General features: G+C 37.1%; 2 protein-coding genes across 4 annotated transcripts in view; both read left to right on the forward strand.

The window, feature by feature from the left end:
- Positions 1-1048: 1048 nt before the first annotated feature.
- On the forward strand, positions 1049-3486 carry LOC113069827 (diencephalon/mesencephalon homeobox protein 1-A-like). The gene is made up of 4 exons (XM_026242881.1): positions 1049-1204; positions 1312-1491; positions 2433-2608; positions 2715-3486. The coding sequence occupies exons 1-4, from the start codon at positions 1156-1158 to the stop codon at positions 3147-3149; spliced, it is 840 nt and encodes a 279-aa protein (XP_026098666.1). The 5' UTR covers positions 1049-1155; the 3' UTR covers positions 3150-3486.
- A 1607-nt stretch (positions 3487-5093) lies between these two features.
- Positions 5094-22089, forward strand: part of LOC113069922 (casein kinase I) — a 30501-nt gene continuing 13505 nt past the window's right edge. For 2 of the 3 annotated variants that reach the window (XM_026243043.1, XM_026243045.1), the window contains exons 1-3: positions 5155-5294; positions 8961-9732; positions 19410-19479. In XM_026243043.1, the coding sequence (XP_026098828.1) occupies positions 9505-9732; positions 19410-19479 (298 nt within the window). In that variant the 5' untranslated portion in view covers positions 5155-5294; positions 8961-9504. Of the gene's footprint in view, positions 5295-8960; positions 9733-19409; positions 19480-22089 lie in introns of all 3 variants that reach the window. The other variant, XM_026243044.1, reaches the window with a different exon arrangement.

The raw sequence follows: 22089 nt of genomic DNA on the forward strand, positions 1-22089 counted from the left end.
CTTTCCAGCAGAAAAGTGAGCCAAATGTGAGGTGAAGCTTGTGTTTGTGTGCCAGTCTCATGCCAGTGTAGCCCAGCTTCTGCAGTGCCTGCCTGCTGTTTTGGTTCTTGTGTTGCCCTCTGTGACACACACACACACACTCACACACCGAGGAGTGTGCAACTGCCCTGATACTCGTGGGAAACATAATCTAGCTCTCCACATGCATCGCCTTCCTGGCCCTGAGCTGCACAGTGTCAGGATTTAGAGGAATTTACATCTCTGAACCTCTTGAGCCGCTCCCAGCCGCTCGGCTGCAGTTTAACTGAGGATGATCTGATCTGAGGTGACTGAGGTTTCAGCTGGAGCTAAACTGCTGCTTGGGAGTTTTGAGAGATGGATGACATTCACTTTACTTCATAACTGTGTCATTGCATAATAACAACCAATTTTGACACCACTGGCTGCAAATTGCTTTGTTTTGTACCATGCGTTTTTCATGTTATTCAGTATTTTATTTATTTTCAAATGCTAATAGTTTAAATCCTTCTCTCTTTTTTGAGAGCGAGAGAGAGGATTTAATCAGAAAGAAAGATTTCTGGTACATTTAGCCCTAAGAAATTACCCTAATAGGCCACTTCCAGAGTGTATTCTCTAGTTGACATTTTCTGGGCAAAATATGGGTCCAGTTAGCAAAACAAACCCCACCCCCCCTGGAGTTAATACTAACAAAAGCTGGGGATCGGTGGAGAAAGAAGGAAGGGAACAACGGACAATCAAAGCCTGTTATTTTAATCTGCCCAAACCCAGAGATTAGCCGACCACATTGTTTTAATTGTTTTAAAGTTGGGGGGGAGCGCAATGCCCACTCATTGAAGGGAGATGCTTTGCCTAAATCTCCCAAGTTCAATAGTTTCAAAAACTTGAGCCCCAAACCCCCCTTTCTCACCCACTTAATCCAGGCTAATACCTTTCTTTCTATTGGCTAATGGTTGAAGGAAGCTGAAGTTAATGCCTCTTAAATAGTGGAAACTGAACTGGAGAGGACCTAAAACACAGTCACCGTGGAGTATTACAGGTCTGCCTTGCCTAAAGAAACTTTATTATCATATTTTTGGGGATTTTAGCAGCTTCTGTGAAATGTTTCCTTGGGATTTTAGTATCATATCTGGGTAAATGTTCATTTGCAACTTATCGTCATTCCATAGTTCACTGGAGGTCGCAAGTAAGTGTTCATAATGTTTTTTATTTATTGAAAGTGTTTAATGAGACATTGAATTTATCATTTTATTTTAAGTCGAATAAGTTAAGTCATATATTTTATCCTTTCAGTCAACAGCATGAATTCTGTATATTTCTGTGGAGCAAGAAACGGCCAGGGGCCTTTTCAATTACAACGCGTCAACTCGTTATTTCACGAGGCTCACCAGCAGATGGCGCAGCAGTATCAGCTTCATACAGCGGCCAGTCCCGCGTCCATGCAGACTCTCACTGTGGCGGAGCGCCTGGCGGGTGAGAGGCCGCTTCACTTATCAGGCTCAAAATATGAATTAAGCAGGCAACAGGAGAAATGAAGCATTTTTAAAATGTAACTTCTGATTCCTCACTTTGCATTAATCTTCAAATTATAGGTTTTGAGGTTTTGAATAATTAAAAATTATGTAGAAATCAGAATTAGAATAAAAAAAGCTTTATTGCCAAGTTGCGCATGTAAGGAATTTGTTTTAGTGACAAGCTTTTAGTACACAGAGACAACAACACACAGACATTTTTTTATTTTTTGCAAATAAATGAGTGTATAAACAATTGGGCTATAAATGATAATGGAATAGGATTAAGTAAACAAAAACAGGAAAAACTTACAGTGAAGCACTGAAGCATTATTTGCTTAATAATAGTGTACAAAAGTAAAAAAAAAAATAGTGCCTTTAAAAATTATTATAATGCTTTTTTGTTTTACATGTTTTACTATTCTTTCCATGATTTTTTTTATGTGGACACTTTTGAGCCCTATATGTGCTGTGTTGACTTAGTGTCACTGAGATAATACTTTAGGTTTATTCATATTTTAAATCAGTTTTATAGGCTATATATATATATATATATATATATATATATATATATATTCTTTTCTTTCATTTTCCCTTTTAGTAAATGTGCTGTGTTTTTTTTATAGTAGCTTTTAAATATGTTTTCTAAATATATATAGTCTTTTATAATTTTTAATACATTTTTCTTTCAGTTTTAGTTAAGTACATCAAGTTAAATGGACTTGCTGAAATATTTGAAAAGTTTAATGAACTAGCTGAATTTTTTTTTTTTTTTAGATGATGATTCTTTTATTTTAAGTAATGAAAATGTTAGTTTAAATTTTCTTTTCAATTTTAGTTAACTATAACAACCCTGGTATCATTAAATTAATTAATCAAGTAATGAATATCTCCTTCATTTAGAACTCATCCTTGAAGCACGCTACGGGAACCAGCAAAAGCAGCGCCGCAGTCGTACCGCCTTCAGTGTGTCCCAGTTACAGGCGCTGGAAAAGGCCTTTCAGCAAACCCAGTATCCAGATGTGGGCATGAGAGAGAGACTAGCAGTCTGCATCAATCTCCCGGAGGCCCGTATCCAGGTGAGAGCCATTGTAACATCTGCAGCGTCCAACACTTATATATTATTTTAGAATACATTAAAGTGCTACCGAAAACATCTGAAATTAACAAAACATGTTTTTTCAGGTGTGGTTCAAAAACAGACGTGCCAAATATAGAAAAGGTCAACGCTTTGCACCCATTTCCAAAGAAGAAAGCCAAATGCATCGTCCTGCAACTAAACAACAGAAAGAATTGGTGAAGAACCAGGAGAAAGGCTCCTCTATTAGGGAAAACAACACCATTCCTTCCTCATCGGGATCTATTCACCTTCAATCCCACCCAAGAGTACACTCCTCAGCTGTTCTTCCATTTATTAATGGAGAACACTACCAACAACCAATGACTCATGCACTTGGGCTGCTGTCTGCAGGTCTGCCTTTCTCTCCTACTTATTTGCCTTTAATACAACAGCAGCATAGCACAGCCGTCAACCTCGTGCCATTGGGAAAATGCAACAATCTCATTCTTCAGTCTGCCTGTCGATCTAAATCCATGGTTCACCGCCACTTGGACATGTAAGCATACCAGCAACCGATAAACCCCACTGAGCCAGTTGTCCTCATTAGGATGTGAAGGAGGAACAGGTGTTCCTGTGTCCTTGCCCCCACCACAACATTGTAACTTTTACTCTCAAAATAACAGAAGGGCTTGGATTTAGATCTTTTTCTGTAACTTTCATTAAGTGGTTTGGATTGCATTTGTACAAACTGGCTTATTTTGTGAACTTTCATGCTCCGTTTCGCATAGCTTAGAGCATTCTGTTGTGTTGCACATACATATTTGAGCACTTTGTAGATTTATATGAACATATGATCATTCTGAATGCAAATAAACATGAAAAACGTCTGAATCCGTATATAACTGTGTGAACTTGCATCATGACGTCTGTGTAACCTCTGGGATTGCACAATTGGTCTTTATAATTTATGTCACTGCAAAAAAAAAGCTTATTTTTGTGTACTTGGACATTCTCATTTATAGCTACAGAAAATGTAAGACCATGATTTACTCATTTTTTATATGAACGAAAGCCACAGTTACCCTTCAATGAAGATGTTTACATGTTATGGTCATGTTTTCATTATCAAAGCATCATGTAAATCAGTTTGTCATAATTAGTTTAAGCCAACTGTCTGATTTCTGTAAGTCAGAAAAAGTCTACTGAAATATATATGTTTTAATCAATATTTGGGCTCATGTAAACACCTTCAACATATACCCATAACTAAATATTAATTTCTATTATATTAAATACAGGTGATATTAGATACAGACAGTGGTGAAAGGTCAAGCTGAAGAAACATTTTTGAAATGAGGACTTACTAAAAACACAAAAAACATTTACAGTGCAAACATCAAGCAACTTAATTGTCTATATTTGTAAGAGTTTAATGAACTACATTATACAATAACACAGCTAGTGTGCCATTAAGAGGAAACAAATGAAAATGTATAAGTTGAATCACTATAATAGAAGGCAAGATTAAGCATTTAATTCCAAAAGAGAAAAACAGGTATTGAATTCCCATGTTCAGATTTTAACCTCTTACTGTCACTCAACATAGATTTGAAAGTGCATGATCCAAACCCAAATTGTTATAATTCATGACTGAAAACATTTTGTAACATGATTACAAAATGTACCATTTTCATGGTAATGCAATGTTTGATTTTAAAATGGGTTTCAAAGGATGAATTATGAGATTTTAAGTTTTCAGTGATTTATAATTTCTGATGATTTCTATAGAAAAAGTGTGATAGAGAAAAAGTCAACAAAGAAGACTTTTTTTTTGACAGAACTTATGATGTAGGTTTTTGAGGTGCACTCTTGCCATAAGTTAATCTATTATTCTACATCATTATTAACAAATATTTATTTAGGAGTCTTAGACCTATTCAACGAAATATAGTTTGTCATGATTACAATAGGATTTAATTGTAATATAATAAAGTAAACGTTGGGGGCCCACTGAGGAGCCCGATGACAGTTAACAGGTTTTAAACAAATGTACTATATGTAATTATTTATATGTTATAGCTATAAAATATCACACACACACGCACGCACACACACACACACACACACGTATATATATATATATATATATATATATATATATATATATATATCAGCTAAAAAAAAGTGAGATATAAAATTTATTAAAATTTAATGTCTTCTCAGCAATTCATATTTTTGACAATGGACTCAAGGCAGAAACCTATAATTCTATCACAGCCTTGTCAATCTCCAGCTTTCCCATAAACTTTTCAAGGTATCACAATAAACATTTACACATCCTTGTTCAAATTAAACTAGTCCTAGTGAAATTCTTTCTCAAAACACGACTCCAGTATTTCCAGTAAAGAGCCCCTCAACTGTTGATACGGGCAAAAGCGTTGAGTTCTTCTCCAGGTGGGGACGCTATTCAGCTTCGGTTGCGCGCGATAGCACAGCCGCATATTCACCAATCTATCTACGCACTTTTGAGAACGTATCTACAGCAATGGGAGTGTCGGGTGACGCTGGAGCTTCGTTCACCGAAACGGTAAGCTTAAAGAGACAACAGCAAAGCCGGGCTGTTCTTTAGTGGGAAATTAAATTACTTTTCAGAGCTTAAATAAAAGACAATGTCGCGGCGTACTACATAGGGAACTCAAACGCAGGTAAAACATCTTTATGTCTCCTAAGGAATAACATTCCCCTGTTCGTTTTAATCGAAAGACTGAAAGGTTCGTTGCTAAACGGCTAATATGATGTTAGCTTAGCCGGTGGTTGCTAAGCTAGTTTATTTATGGAGGATTATTGACATGTTTGTATAACAAGTCTTGGAGTTGTTTAGCTGGTTTGTCGGCATTTCCTTCCCTTTCAGATAGGAGAGGGAATATATTTTGCTTTAACTGTAGAACAAAGCACATTTCGATGTGTACTTAGTTCATATTTGACGGTTCAGCTAGACAGCCACTAATTTAAGGATTTTTTAAGCCACTGGCCAAGAAAACGGCTCAAAGAATGCCTTTAAATATATATTTACTGTTAAAGACGTGTTTAAGTGTGTGTGTTTTTTGCTAGGCCAGAATAGGGAGCTTTCTAGGATTGACACTTCATCATGAAATAAAACATTTATGGATGGATGAGACACACTTTCAGTGACAGGATTATTAATATATACATATATTTATTCGACATTTTATACATGTAACATTACAACTGATTTAGACATCTTTGTCAAGTGCGTTTTTGGAAATTCAATCTATGTAATTTAAGAACATTAAGGTGTTAAGCTCACGAGTAGGTTAGGTTTAATGTAGCTTAATTTTGGACACATATTATAAACTAGGATTTACATTTAAAAATAGAGTTATCAGACTAGAAGGGCGTCAGACAGCAAACAAGAGGTGTGTTAAACTGTATCTCAGTTTCACATAGAGGCTAAACAAATTAGTATGGAAAATCACACTGTGCTTATGGAAATAAATGACCAGGCAGCTCATGCCCAAATCAACACCACACAAGGCTTTATAGATCAGTCAGAAGAACAGAAGCAGTTTTATCGCACTAGCTTCTCTCTTTTGCCCATCTGAGAAAGTAGAAGTAGGTGTCTTGGTTTTTACACAGCCTCTAACACTTGCATATTTCCTGTTTGAAAGCTGAAACACAAAGTTGGACTGTGGTAAGTTGTTACGCTGAGACCTAGATCTTTCTGCTTCGAAATAAGTTGTTAAATGGGTTGTTAGCAGGCTTATCTCCCCATTCAAAAATAACTGTCAGCACTAATTTGGCATCCACTATTAGTCGGGCAGTTTTAATTCCAGATTATATGGTATCATGGTCATCATTTTGGCTTTATCTGATGAATTTTTGCGTCAGGTGTTTTTTTTCTAATGATGACGTTCCTATGTTATTTATGAGATTCATCCCTTAATCTGTTATATATCTTTCTCTAAATATGAAACTGCAGCCAGAGTCAGTCAGCATCTGCAATGTGTATCTTAGTTAACCATCATTCAAGCACTGATAAGATGTTTCTGATATAAGTAGTAGATGGAAACAGCCCATAATCAGTACTTGTACAGTAGTTCTTGTCCACAGATGTTGTAATTACATCTGATCCCTTTTTGCCTGTTGCCTTGTGGCATGGTTTTCCATTTTGTAGTTGTATGAGCATATAATCAGCATTTTTATGGTACCATGTGGAGTTGCAACCAATAGACCATGGGAAGACACAACAGACTGCCAGTCCCGTCGAAAAACTGTCGCTTGAGGTTATTCCCATTTTTAGGCCATAGATTAAGATCATTATGGTGCTTGTTGTTAAATGCCTTATGTAATCCAGTGTATTATTCACCTTTGTGTAGTGTCTACAGTGTGCAATTAAGATGAAAGTGTTTCCAGTAATGATTGATTTTTATATTGAGAATTGATGCATAAGAATTCTTTCATAAAAGGGCTGTCCAGCACCCTCGTAATTGTGATAAAAAGCTAAGCCGACATGATTGGTGATGCATTTATTTTGCTGAATGACAGGGCACCATTTTCATAATTCTTTTTGCACAGGCTAACGTATTATAATTTCCTCGGACTAGAAAAACGAGCCATGCATTAATAATCTAATGCACTGAAGCTCTGGCACATTTGTCACTTGCTGAACAAACAAAGCCTTGGATGCTGAAATTAAGTAATGAAAATCCCCCCCAATAAAGTGTCAAAGATGTTTTTTTGCTGAGCTGATTGTATAATGTTTATCAGCACTGGTCTGGTATCCTTTTACAGCCAGTCAGTCTGCCATTGATCTTTTTAATGCATTTTCTGAAGGAAAGCACAGCCGTCTTTCATATAGTTCTTGCATTACCTGCTCCGGCTTTCTTTGCCGTTTGCATTAACAGCAGTGCTGACCCTGGATGGGAAAGGGGGTGGTGTGCAACAGAGATCTCTGACCTTCTACACTGCTTCCCCGCTATATTATCAACCGCACATGTGCCGTCAAAGTTCCTGTTGGTATTGGAAACTGATACAGGCACTGATAGGCTTGTAATTCTCAACCAGTCTGTTCTCCACACTTTGAAAATAATCTCATGATTTCTAGGCAGACCAGCAAAATCTGTTGGTGTAGTCATAAATGGGCTACTATTGCTTAAGCCTCTTTTATACTGCATATCGAACCCGGCAAATTGCTGGAACATTGCCGGGTCGCCTTCTGTATGAAAGCAAACACGTCCTGGGACTGATCCCGGGTCAAGGACCTTGTAAGATTGGCAGGTTCAGTCCCAAAACGAGTGCTGTGTGAACAAAAGCCATGTCGTAGTGATGACACACGTTATCACGCGACTCTTTTACCAGGTTTTTTGAAGGAAGATCAACGTTCGCGCCGGAAAAATATGTGCAAACTGTAATGAAGCAGAGATGAGTTAGTTCCTCACTTTCCACGCTGATGCTGAGATCGTTTGCTAGTTTAAGTGAAAGAATAACGTGCATAACGTTTTTTACTCGTACATTACACTTCACAACTTGATGTGTGAAAGCATGCACATATTCTGGGAAATCACTGGCAGTGTGAAATGCAAAATCTAGCAACCCGGGAACAATTGCCGGGAAGCATTATCTGTGTATTTGCGTCCGTACTTTAGCGTATTGGAAAGTCGTGGCCTAGTCGGTGAAGTCGTTGCCTTGTAGTTAGAGAGTTTGATTGTAACCCTAGGGTTGTGGGTTCAAGTCTTGGGCCGGCAAAATACCATGACTGAGGTGTCCTTGAGCAAGGCACCGAACCCTCAACTGCTCCCCGGGCGCCGCAGCATAAATGGCTGCCCACTGCTCCGGGTGTGTGTTCACGGTGTGTGTGTGCGTTCTCTGCTCTGTGTGTGTGCACTTTGGATAGGTTAAATGCAGAGCACGAATTCTGAGTATGGGTCACCATAATTGGCTGTATGTCACGTCACTTTCACACTTTGTCACTTTGTATCCCATTATTCTTGTGTTCCTAAAATGTTGCATGTTTATTTATTTGTAGTAGAGGACTTACTTTAAAAATGCATGGAAAAGTTTGGAATTTCTAACAAATATTATTAAAACTGTAAGATTCTTTATTGTTCATGTTTAAATGTAAATTTTGATGCATTTTTTGGCCATGATTAATGGAGCTTTTAATATTGATGTGGCATTTTAAATGCATAAAAATGCATTGTTATTCAAATGTAACATTTAGTGAGAGATGTACGTAAATATGAAATCTGTCTCTGGTCGTGCTCTGAGTTTTAATGACTGTTAAATAAATAAGGTGCATGATCGATTTATTGATTCTAACTTGTTTTCTACTTTTTTCCATTGTCTTTCAGGCATCCAGAGAAAGACGGGCTATACTGCTCAAACCTGTTAATGCTGGTTCTGTATGAGTCTGCTTACAGCAGTGTTAGAACATGAAGAATGTTCACTAAAATAGCCAAGACTGACTTCAACAAAACCATGAGGAGCACAAGGGGATGTTCACTTGTTTGGTTCCACTAGCAGGAGTTGTGTATGTCAGCGTTGAGGAGCACTTGTGGGTGGATGCGGGAGTGCGTGCGTGTGCGTCTGTATGTGTGCGTATGCTAGCATAACCTGCCTGCTTCAGGCAGTGACATGCTACTCTGAGGACAACTGTACAGGAGTCCCATCCACCAAAGGATTAATGCAAGGACGACACTTTTGGTGATACCCACCACATCTGCAGAAGACATTGGCTTCTGCTCTTCAGAAATAACCAGTATATTGATACTTTTAAAACCCTTCACCATTGTCTTCACGCCACTATCCCCACACGTTTCCTGGGGGTTGTTTTGAAACTTCTCTGTTTTGCATGGCAGGGGAGTAACCGTGGAGAGGCCAGGGTATCACAAGCTTATGGATTTTGAGAAGAGAGGTGGGAAGGGAGAGACAGAGGAAGGGAAAAGGATGTCAAAAACAGCTAGTAGTAGGAGTGGACATGGGGGCCGGGGAACAGGGAACAACTCTGGGGTCCTTATGGTTGGCCCCAACTTCAGAGTTGGGAAGAAGATCGGCTGTGGAAACTTCGGTGAACTGCGGCTAGGCAAGAACCTCTACACAAATGAATATGTGGCCATCAAACTGGTGAGTGCTCTTGTGCAAAGATGAGTACTGACAATGTCACTTTTCCTTTTTTTATGACAATATGATTATTCATTCATTTATTTATTTATATTCATTATTTATTCATTTCATAGATTTTATATAAAGTAAGAATTAATTAATATTAATAATTACATTTCTGGCTTTCAGTGCAGTTTTGGAATACATTTTATTGATAACTATTTCAATATTGCACTAGGGCAATTTTGTTTTGTATCTAGATATTCATTATCTAGATACAAAATTTTTGCAGTTCATATAACTCTTAGTTTGATATAAATGGCTTCAAATAGCATATTTGCAGCAACACACATTTGTTTGCAGTCGGAAGTGATTACAAACACTCGATGGTGGTTTAATTAAAGTGAGTTTTGAGTAAAAGCATCTCAGCGAGGAACCAGGAGGAAATAAGTGTTTTTCCTGGATGCCTCACCAGAGCCAATCACCAGCACTTGATTTAGGTGCATCAAGCTTGCTGCATATGCTTACTGGCTCACTGATGTTGTCCAGATTAACCACTTAAAAAATACACTTAATAATTAGATAAACCACTAAAATGTGGTACCGATGACAAGAATTTTTTTTTTTATCGAGGCAATTTGGCCGGTCAATTCCCAGCCCCAATTATGATGTAACTCCTCACACTTTCTTTGGGCTCAATTTGACCTCTAAAACATAAGTAAACATGGCAAAACATTTGAGGAAATAGGAGCCCAAAATTCCAGGATAGGTCTGTCAGATGTGTGAACAGATTTTGCTGCCCCGGGACTGTCATAGATAACTGGATTTCTTCTGATCTTTATTCACGTATCTGTACTTGGCTCATAAACAGAATAAGGGAAGTCTGAAAAATGTTCTATTTGTGCTACACCCAAACAGAAGCTTAAAGTCCAGGGCTATTTAAAGTCCATGTTGTGTTTATTATTTGATGGGAGTTTTATTAGGTACATTTTAAGCTGATGGGAGGTCCTGTCAAGTAACTTGGCACCATGAGAAAGGGATTGTCATAGATGGCATGTGCACACTTAGTCACCCTACTCTCCGGATCCTCCAGTGAAGTATGTGATTATCTTTGCATTAGTAATGTCAAAGGCTTCATTATTTTAAAGAGTTTTTAAATAGCTCAATATGAAGTCAAGCACTGTAATTTTAGTGTTAAAATGATTTAGGATTATGATGCACCCGTGCCACTGCGTTTTGGTCCACTTTTTCTATCTGTAACATGGCTGGGCTATGTAGCTAATAAGAAAAGCTTAATATTTATCAGCCTTTCAACAATACTCAGTTTATGTATGTCTTGACTCTAAAATACATGATTGTTTGTTTGTATAAATTGTTGAATTTAATAACTAAAATTGTAAAAAGAAATTCAAAATGTTATTTATTCCTGTAATGGTAAATAATTTTTTTTTAGCAGTCATTACTCCAGTCTTCAGTGTCACATGATCCTTCAGAAATCATTCTAATAGGCTACATCTACATCAACTGTGATATTTTCTTTTTCAGGATTCTTTGATGAATAGAAACATTAAAACATATTTTATATTTAATAGGTTTTATTTAGTGATGTAAAATTATTTATTAAAAAAACAACAACCTTACTGTCCCCAAACTTATGAGCAGTTGTGTATATGATGCAAAGACCAATAAATGTTATAATTTATTAATTTATTTACATTAAACAATTAAACCTTAGTTTTGATACTCATGGATTTGTCTACTAAAGCAAACTCAGAATGTTGCATGTCTGTTTTTCACTGAGCACTAAAACCTCAAGGCACCCACAGTCCTCAACAGCTGCCTTCTGCTTATTTAATGAGTTGACCACAAGTTTGTGCTATCAGTTAAACATTCTTGTTGTTTGATTGTAACAAAGATTTAATACAGGTTGAGAATTAATGTCTTAATGTTGATTTTTGCAGCAGCGAGTCCTTGATTGGCTTAAAGCCCCTTTGCTGATTTTCTAGTCTTGGGCATGTTCATGTTTATTTCACATTCCGCTCACATGGAGCTCACCAAACGTGAGCATCAGTGAACCAACCCAGTGCCAGTTTACCATAACCAACACTGATCACGTGTTTTGAAAATTGAAGAGTGCTGAAAAGTTCCTTGTTTCTTTTTAGCGTGTGTAGTTTGTACATTTTTTTATGTGTGTACCAGCTGCACCTGTAGCAAAGGTAAACTTCTATGTCACGGGTTTCCTAGCATATGAGAAAGAAAAGAGCCACAGTCAGGCTCTGCTCTCTGACGAAATCCCTAGAACAGCAATAGTGGGAGAAATGGAAAAAAAAAGAAAGGAGGAGAGTTGGAGAAACAAAAGTTGTTGGAGAGAGAATAAAGCTGATGAAAGGTTCGCTTTGTTCCCTGGTTCTTGTCGACACAGTGCTCCAGTCAGTCTATAATGAGAGGCTCAACAGGGACCCAGAACAGAGCGGAGGAGTGGAAACACTGTGTAGTTTCTCTCTCTCTTTCTCTCACACACTTGTGTTGGGGATCCCAGTTGTGTAATACATGTATGGCAGCTTCCAAACAGCTACTTTGTTGTAATACAAGAGCTCTGGCTTGTTTGATCATTCATGTGTCCACAGATTTCACTGTGTGAGAGATTCTGGGATTTCACTTTTTCTTCTGCAGTTGGAGTCCTGTGCTCAACCCATTCAGTCTTTCATTCTGCTCTCGCATTCAGCCATTTATCGTTTGAGACCGAGAGCTTGGGAATGTGAGAATTGGAAATGTTAGCAGGAGAAACGGATAAATGGGCATAATCTCTAGGCAAGAAGATTGGTTTTGTCATAGTGTCCATTAACATTTGATTAATAATGAAGCACTGTATCTCTCTTGTGATTGACAGAAGCAAGGCTTTTATTATAGAGTGAAATTCACAACTAAATTAGATCTTCGTCTCTCTGGGGATATGACCAAAGTCTAATATCACAGTGTGAGTAATTGTATGTCATGACCGGGCAGTTGCTTAAGTTCACAAGTCCAGGGCAATTTTTTTATGGGTTGGAGTCCATTCTACCTCGGAGTCTGTTGCCTGTCCCTGCATCCATCTTGTTCTTAAAAAGAATATGGGCAATAAATGCATTTAAAGTATATGTGTCTTTGGAGAAGATGTTGATCGTGGATGCATCCTGAAGAATATGCAATGAGTTGTCTATAATGTCCTCTGTCAGTAAGCAGAAGACTGATTTATACAGAGTAGATTAGGCCTGTCACATCTGCTCCTAAACTGCATTGCAAATGACGGCCTGCTCTGGAATCCTCTCTCATCTCCCTCGGGCTGCTCACACTAGTGACACTGGTACCAGTCTGTGTATGACTCTGCAGCTGTTCTCCCTCCATCTGGGATTCTGAAATCTGATCTGAAATCAAGGGGTTAAAGGAGCAGGACACAGACCAGCTGTTTCTGTCTTATCCAGACTCCTCGACACCTTTGCCCATAATTACTTCAGACTGAAGGCCCTGGTTGGGACTGTCGTATAATGTGCTTATTTTGGCTTTACATATTGATGATAGAAACAATTCATTTGGGTATTTGAACAAAAATGTATTTGAACAAAATATTTATTTATTTTAAATGAACACTTTTTTAAATTTGATTCATCAAATGATCCTGAAAAAAAATCAGGGTTTCCAAAAAAATATAAAGCAGCACAACTGTTTTCAACATTGACAATTAATCAGCATATTAGAATAATTTCTGAGGGATCATGTGACACTGAGTACTGGAGTAATGGCTGATGAAAATTCAGTTTTGCATTATAGAAATGTATAACATTTTTAAGTATATTAAAATAGAAAACGAGATTTTAAATGGTAATAATATTTTACAATATAACTGTTTGTTTCTCTATTTTTAGTTAAATAAACGCAGCTATGATGAACAGAAAATACTTGTTTTAAAACACATTAAATCTTACTGATCTCTTGCATTCTCATTGTGTGGGCTGCTGGCTGTGCAACCTGCCCTCTTCAGCCCTTGTCAGCAATAATGATGGGTCCCCACCTGGCTTTTCTAACACCTCATCAAAACATACACATTTGGCATTCCAGATGGTCCTTGGGGCCCAGACGTTCTAGTTAATTTAGTTTGTTGGCACATTTTAGTGAATGTTGTTTATGCACCACCTGCGTAAGCAACTTCTGCAAGAATTCTTTACTTTTTGAGTCCACTTATGTATCTAGTTAGTTCTATATAATTTCAGAGTAACCAATTTATTACAGATGATTAGCTCCCTAAAAATGTCAACACGTGTAAACACTGAGACTGGTTTCCAGGGCAGAGATTACATATAATCTTGGTCTTGAAGGTTGTTATGTGGACAGTCTCCCAAATTGTAGGGTATTTCAGAGCAATAGATAGCTAACTGCTTTGAAATCCCTCTTCTGTCCAATGTTGACCCGTTTAATCTTTGAAATAAATATATTCGACATTGCATCCTGCAAATATACTAATTTTCAATAATCAACCATTTCATGATCTGTTTCTTATTATTGACTAATTACATAGGTAAAAGATTATGTGCATTGCTTTGCTGCTCATCATAAAGCAGCTCAAACTGAATGTTTTTTGTAATTAAGTAATACCTGTAGCCAGTTATACTTTATCTTCAAGGTTAAGATGTACTTAAGTCCTCTAATGCAGGAGATGATATCTTCGATTGCAACTGACTGACAAGGATTAACTCCGTTCAGCTTCTCACAGTCGTTTTTTGGATTATATGTTTCCTAATGGCATGCGTGTAAGGGCAGAGTGCATCACATTAAAATGAGATCAGGGACTCCTGAATTATTTCTACACAGTGAATTTGCTCAGTACCATCTCTCAAGCTTTTTAATGACATTAAAGCTTTAGTTTGTAGAAATGCTTTTCATGGCTGTCCACTCTTGCTTGCTTACAGTTGTGTCATTTGGGGAGACTCTACATTCATACTCAAAGCTCAGTCAGTTGGAAAGTCAAAGAGGAACTGATTTTGGACTAGTTGACTTGATCTCGGTTGCAGTTCAAAGATGGGTCGTATATTATATAATAGTCTAATACAGCAGGAAACATGAAAACAAATGTCACATTGTTTATTTGAATACATGTTCCTGGTCTTATTATGAATTAATCAACTCTCCCTTTTCTGCTAATGTCATCTGTCATGCTAATATCGGCTAATAGCACTCCGAGATCTCATGATACTAAATAATGTAATGCTATTTGGTCATATCTATGGTTGAATAATTATTTGGGTGGAGCTTTCCATGGTTATTAGGACAGGACACTGATTTCGCGTTTTTGCACTGGTCAAAGTGCTCACAATAGCAACCTGTGCTAGTGCCTTGGGCATCCTGTTTATAACAGTGATTCATGATGATGCTCATTTGCATGAACAGAAACTGTGTTTTAAAAGTTTGCATGTAATCCACTAACTGTATCAGATCATTTTCATCTCATTAAATGGAAAACTGAAGGAAATGCAAAGTTACTGAAACTGTGAAGTGATTCCCGGAGATTTTAATGCATGACACATGTTGATTTTAAAGAGTATAACTGTATCTCTCAGTGCTATTTATTTGTTTATTTGCGATTATAAATGGTTTATTTCAAGCTTGTTTGAATGTTTACCAGAGGTGTATATCATATATCAATAAACTTTGCCCCCACTTCCCTTAAAAGCTGAGAGATTTGGATGGACATTCTGGTGTGCTTAATCAGTCCTGATCCATTCACTGTTCTTCCTGGAAAGAGCTGTATGTGTGCCTGACCACTGTTACATCACAGCTCAACAGATGCAGCTCTGCACCGCTGTGTTTGACCGTTTTCTGAGCAAGTAACATGAGCTGGATTGAACTATTAGAATCCAGAACATAGAGCTCTCTCTTAGTCTCCAGTGTTTCACCTAACCCAGCCATTATTCTACTGATTTTACCTTTCAGTGCCACAGCAGACCTTGAAACCTTTTTAAAATGAAAACTTCTAAGCAAGGATGAATTAAATTGATCAACATTAAAGTAAAGATTTACAATCTTACAAAAGATTTTCTTCCAGTAAATGCTGTTCTTTTGAACTTTCTATTCATCAAAGAATCCTGAAAAAAGCAGTTTTCAAAACTTATAATTAAAGAGTTATTCTTGAGCACAAAATCTGTATATTAGAAAGATTCCTGAAGTACCATGTTATACTGAAGCAGTGTTATTTTAGTAACCATGATGACCCTTAACTAATATAATTGTTGGTAATATTTTAAATCAGTTTTTTTTATATATATTTTTCATTTTAATTCTTGCTGAAGTTTTTATAATTTAAGTTTTTGTCATTTTTAGTTTTTGTTTGAAATAGTCTCTATTATATTTTTTATAGCATTCAGTATTAGTTTTAATAGTATGTCAAGTTACACTAAATAAAAATGATTAATGTTAATTTTAATGTTATATTTGTTTCAGGTAATGACAGACTTCTCCTAAACATGGCTTTTTTCCCCTTGGCAATAATAATTATTTTCCCAGTTATTTTGGAAATATTTATATATTTATACAATTATAGATTATTAATTATATATAATTATATAAATCATTTCTGATATAATATAAAATATCAGTGTTGTTTGTAATTGTTTGCAGATGTTTTTCATCCAATTAATCACAGGGCCACCATTACACAATTAAGGTCATGTTTGTGCACATCTGTGATCAGGTGGAGGGATGCTGCTAAACCCTGAGTGCTGGCTGTTTGCAGGCTCTGGGAGATTGCGAGGCCTGGCTGCTGAACTCTGATGTCTCTGTAACATGACACCTGATTGAGGACTCGCTCACTGTGTTCTCTGTTACAGGCCATTAAACACTGGAAAGTTTTTTCCAGGCAATCTCTCTTGACTTTTATAATGGGTGACAGAACATTCGCTGCTGTTTTGACAACGAGAACTGATACAGTCAGTCTTGTTTTTGCCATTTACTTCTCATTTTATCATCCTACTTCAGTTTTTAAAAGAGTACTTGTGCCATCTGTATTCTTACAGCTTTTACTGATTTGTCTTAAATTATGTAAACTGCTTGATTTCCACTTGTCATTTCTGTAAAAATCAATTTTCATTTTGTTGCTTAGATTTATTTTTATATGTCCTGTTTGTCTATTTATTATCTCCTTTTAATTATGTGTATTAATTTATTTATCTGAGTGTTCTTAAAAATAAAACTTTCTTTGTGGCCAACTAGGGATGTGCAACAGTGATCGAGTACTTGAGTACTCGGCAGCGATGATCGATCATGTAAACGATGATCGAATTATTATTTTTTGGATTGGTTATGGCAGCACTTTGGGCGGTGCCCTGAGCTCTGATTGGTTAGCTTCCCACATGATGCCTCAAAAGATGTGAGAAGAGAGACAATCATGGCTTCAAAGTGATGGCTGGTTTCCCTTTGAGAAGAATGATGAAAATACAGTTCAGTGCAAGCTGTGCAGCACCAAGCTGTCAGACAAATCTACAAGAAGTACAATGCGCTATCATCTAACATTTGTACATAAAATGTCTGGCGATAACGGAGCGGCAATTCAGAAGAGCATTGAATCACTTGCCGTAAGACCTAAATGCAACGCAGGCAGAACAGAGTAGACGACACAGCTAATTGCTGAAATGGTGGTGAAAGATTTGCTGCCCATTAGTTTCAGCGATGGAGAAGGTTTAAAGTTTTCCTTAACTGTGGTGGAAGGTAAATGAGAATCGGTTTATAAAGCCAAGCATACTTGTCCAGTGGTACCTGGCTGTTCCTGCAACATCTGTTCCAGCGGAGCGAATTTATTCCACCGCCGACCTAATTGTGAACAGACTCCCATTCGGCTCTCATCTGAGCGCGTAGACCAACTCATCTTTTTGAACAAACATGTTTTACCGGTCGTGGTAAATATATACATTTTTTTTTTTTTAATTAATATTATTATTTTAGTTTTGAGTTTTAGCCATAATTAAAATATCTGGGCTATTTGGTCTCCATTTATACCTTATAGCAGTTGTTTGTTTAAACTTTGGTGAACTTTTTTCTTTATCTTTAAAAAACGAAGTTTTTAAAATTTTTGTTATTTTAAATTCACCGCTGGATCAAAATATGCTGCTAAAGTTATACTGGAAGACAATGTTTTGTTTTAAAAAAAATTCAGTTGAATAAAGTAGCAAAAAAGAAAAACTATCTTTGTGTGTTAATTTTTAAATCACAGATGAATAATGAAATAGTTTTTTATAAAATAAAAATGCATTGGATATATTTGTAGCCTAATTACGATAAACATATTCGTAGAGATTATGAAAATAATTTATTCAATTATTTAGCAATAATCAGTGATTTTCATGCTGTTAAATAAAATTTTGGTTGATCAGAATGTGCAAATTGAATACAACATATTGATTAAATATTAGAATACATAATAATGACAGTGACACTAATGTGAATTTATTATACTTTCGTGTTTGTAAAGCGCAATCTGAGTTACACTTTCGGTCAGGTTCACATCTGCATTGGCGAATTTGTTTCAGATAAATTTGTAATAGCTAGCCTATGCTCATATATGCAATGCCCGATAATGATTATAATTGCTTTAAGATGTTTTTTATTTTATTTATTATTATTGGTATTATTTTATTACTGATGTTATAATAATGCAGCCAAGATTTTTTTTCGTCATATCTGTGGGCATAATTCAGTTCATATGGCTTCGAGAATACACAGGTGGATGTAAAATAAAACTTAATTACAACTATTACACTTAATAACAGAATTTTATAGGAATCTATAGTAAAATCAGTCCTTGCCCATCTTTCAGCACACTGTCATGAAAATGCATCAGCGGGAGCTCACGCGCTCTCTCTCTCTCTTTCTCGGTCTAATGCATAACTTGGCATCTTATTGTGCTGATACAAGTTGTAATGTTACGCCTGCTATGTATTTCAGTTATCGGATTTATCATAGGATGTGTCATAGGATCAGCTTCAGTTTATTGGTATAAAGTTACCCTTCACCTCAGGAAGATATTTCTTTCTAGATGCTTCTTTATTAATAACATTGCTTTGTCATAATCATAATCTAACATGTCCTAATCATGTGTTCATGTTTTCATAGACAAGTTTTCATGTCAGATTTACATTTTTAACATTCCTTTTCATAACAATCTTCAGATTTTTTACATTTATATCCATTGTCCATGCCCCGCCCCTCACACAAGCCCCACCCCCGATTAAACGATTAATCATTTTTTAAATTTATCTATGATCGAAATGAGAAATTTACCAAAATGCCCATCCCTAATTGCAACTAAATATTATCACTTTTATCCAGATTTCCACTGCATCCTACAATCAATCTTTACAGACTGAAATATGTTCTGTATTGATAATCTCCCCATTCAGCTGTAAAGCACTGCAACCGTTTCAGTGAATTTGGAATTAGGACAAGTTCAGATTTATCCATAAATTTGACCACTGATTTCTTCACATAAATGTTCTATTGGAATAAATGATCTATATACATCAGAGAATTCTGTATATGTTGTCTCAAGATTACCTTTAGTTTGTGCTAGGCTGAAGCCAGGGATTATTGTCATGTTTGTGTTATATTTGACAGATTCTCTGATGATTTCCTGTAATCCTCTTAATGCCTAGCCTTTTCTGTTTCTTCTCTTTCAGGAGCCAATCAAATCCAGAGCACCTCAACTCCATTTGGAGTATAGATTTTATAAACAGCTGGGAAATTCAGGTAAGCCTCACAGCCTTTCTAGAATTGTATGTTACATAGTTTATGAAAAGCCGCCACCTACTCATCCTGTATGAGACTGATCATCCTTCAGATGTGTGCTGAGAATTGTGGGGGCGGTAATTTCCACCCTTTTGATGTGGTTGCTTCACCCATCAGCAGCAGAAGACATTGAAAAGAAGGAGGGTCTAAGATTGGATCGAGATTAATGGGGTATAAGGTGAAGGGAAGTCCGCTATGAGAAGGTTGTGTTCAAGTCCTTATTCATCGTGTAATGCCTCGGTGTATCACCCTCCCAGATTTAAATGATCATTTGCTTTATGAATGAGGTTAAAACAGATTAAATCTAGAGCTGTGTGTTTGAAGAGCTGCACCCGGCCATTTTGATTGTAATTACCATACATGTTGCAGAGCCAGAAAGCTGAACTTTGATCCTTTTAAGCCCTACAATGAAAAGGACGAGCAGCTTGTACAAATCCTTGATGCTTCCATCCATTTGATCACTGAACCGGAAGGTTGACTGGTGCGAAGTGCAGCTCTAATTCACATCGACTCATAGCCACCCTGCAATGCAATGATCTCATTCACTGAACGCCTGTCTCCAGAGCCGGGATCTGATCCTCTGCCAGCTCACCAGAGCCACTGCTGCCACCCCTGCAACATTAATAGCCAGTGAAAGTGCTGGCGTGCAGGGCAGGCCCGCTATATTTATAACTACACAACTCCTCACGGCTGGGTTACCATTATCGAATGTCCAGCACGTGACTGATTCCTCTCTAGAAGAAAGCCATATGTTCAGTAGTGCGCGAAGAGAAAATAAACACGGATGGCTCTTGTGTTTAGGTTGCTGCTGTTGTTTTGATCCAGGTCTTTTACAGGGCTAAAGAAAGAATAATCATTAATCTTTTATTGTTTGACTATTTACAGGGTTTCTGCGGGTCTTAAAAAGTCATAATTCGTGCTTCCACACATTAAGACCTTAAAAGGTCTTAAATTGGAGCAGAAAATCTTACATTCATAAAATAAAAGCAGTAAATATTGCATGCGCTGCAAATAATGAATATCTTCATTTCTTCAATATCTTCATATCTTCAGTATTTTTGTCAGCATTTTTTCCAATTCAAATGTGTAAACATCCTTAATTCACCTAAAAATTTAAATGAGCCCATAAATTACTCCCCTTGAAGTTATCCTAGGTGTATATGACTTTCTTCTTTCATACGAATCCAGTCAAAGTTATTTAAAAAATTGTCTTTGATCTTTCAAGCCTTTTGATGCAACTCAGCAGGTGTTGCACTCCATCAGTTCATGAGAAAAGCACACCCATCAAAAAAAAGTGTCTCACATGGCTCCGGGGGGGGTGAGCAAAGGCCTTCTGTAGCGAATCGATTTTTAAAGAAAAATATCCATGTTCAAAACATTATTATCACTCTAATCACGCTCACTGTTGTAAAACTGAAGCAGTTCTGGGGGAATGACGTATGAGCTCAGCGTCAGCGGTCAGCTCAAAATGTGAAGAGATGTTCAGCACTTAAAGATGAATGCACATTCAACCTATGATTTTCAATGTGACACTGAATCTTAAACAACCAGACTTTCTGGTAATGCATAACCATCATTTCAAAGTGAACCTCACTTTCCAAAGCAAGCCAGTGGGATCCAGTAATTCACAGTTGTAAACTCTGGATCTAAAGGTTTATGAAGCCAGAGAGCGACAACTAAACCAGACCCTCCAGCTTTTCCAACAGAGAATCCTTTGAGAGGATCTGCCATTGTGAGACTTGTCTTAAGCCACCAGAGAACCTCTGCTCACATACACCTACGGCTAAATAGAGTGTTAATTCTCTCCTGTACTGGAAAATGAATCCAGGTCATATTAGCATACTTCTTGGGGCGTAATTCCACACCCTCTTTTTTACCTGTGCTCCATGATTCTACAGTGCTGCATTTATCATAAATAGGATCTTTGCTTAGCCCATCAACAGTTTTGTACCTTAAATGTCATACATTTTTATGCCTCTGTCAATTATTTAAATCGTGAAACATTTTAAAGTGCATTGAAGGGGAATTTGCTGGCTTGCTTTTGTGTCTTGTTTGAAATAGCTTTTTTTTTTAAAAGGTTTAATTGTTGTTGTGCTGCTGATTAAAGCTCTTGAGTTTTTTTTAGCTGAGTTTGCATGATGTGACTGTGATTTGATTAGTGGCTTTTCATTCATTGCATTCAATCTCTGACGTTTGGGGGAAAAGGGTCATGGAACTCTCTGCAGTGCAGGCTGTGGATGTTTTATGCAGCAGGGCGGATAACGCAAGCCCTCTCATCTCCTGAATCACACTGGGACCTGCGCTAGCCGGAACGATCACGTTTCAGCTCCTGATTCTTTTCCACTGTCCCGCTAATGGAATCAGGGCCTTGTTGTTCTCCGGCTGCATGCTGAATCTTTAATGTGCAAGCCTTCACTTGGGCATGTGTTCTAAACTTTGACATTCCAATGCATCTGCTCTGAGAGGACATGTGTTCGATGAACAATGAGTTGTGTTGTTTTCTCTCAAGCTCACTTAGTGATGTAAGTGAGTGGGATTTTGATATGGCAGAAAATCTCCTTTTTGAAATTT

Source organism: Carassius auratus, unplaced genomic scaffold (assembly GCF_003368295.1).
Source record: "Carassius auratus strain Wakin unplaced genomic scaffold, ASM336829v1 scaf_tig00002576, whole genome shotgun sequence".
In the NCBI taxonomy this organism is placed as follows: domain Eukaryota; kingdom Metazoa; phylum Chordata; class Actinopteri; order Cypriniformes; family Cyprinidae; genus Carassius; species Carassius auratus.

Coding starts and splice junctions, on each gene's coding strand:
- LOC113069827 (XM_026242881.1), top strand. CDS start 1,156: ATGTTCATTTGCAACTTATCGTCATTCCATAGTTCACTGGAGGTCGCA. Junction 1,205..1,311: donor TAGTTCACTGGAGGTCGCAA/GTAAGTGTTCAT, acceptor TTATCCTTTCAG/TCAACAGCATGAATTCTGTA. Junction 1,492..2,432: donor TGTGGCGGAGCGCCTGGCGG/GTGAGAGGCCGC, acceptor TCCTTCATTTAG/AACTCATCCTTGAAGCACGC.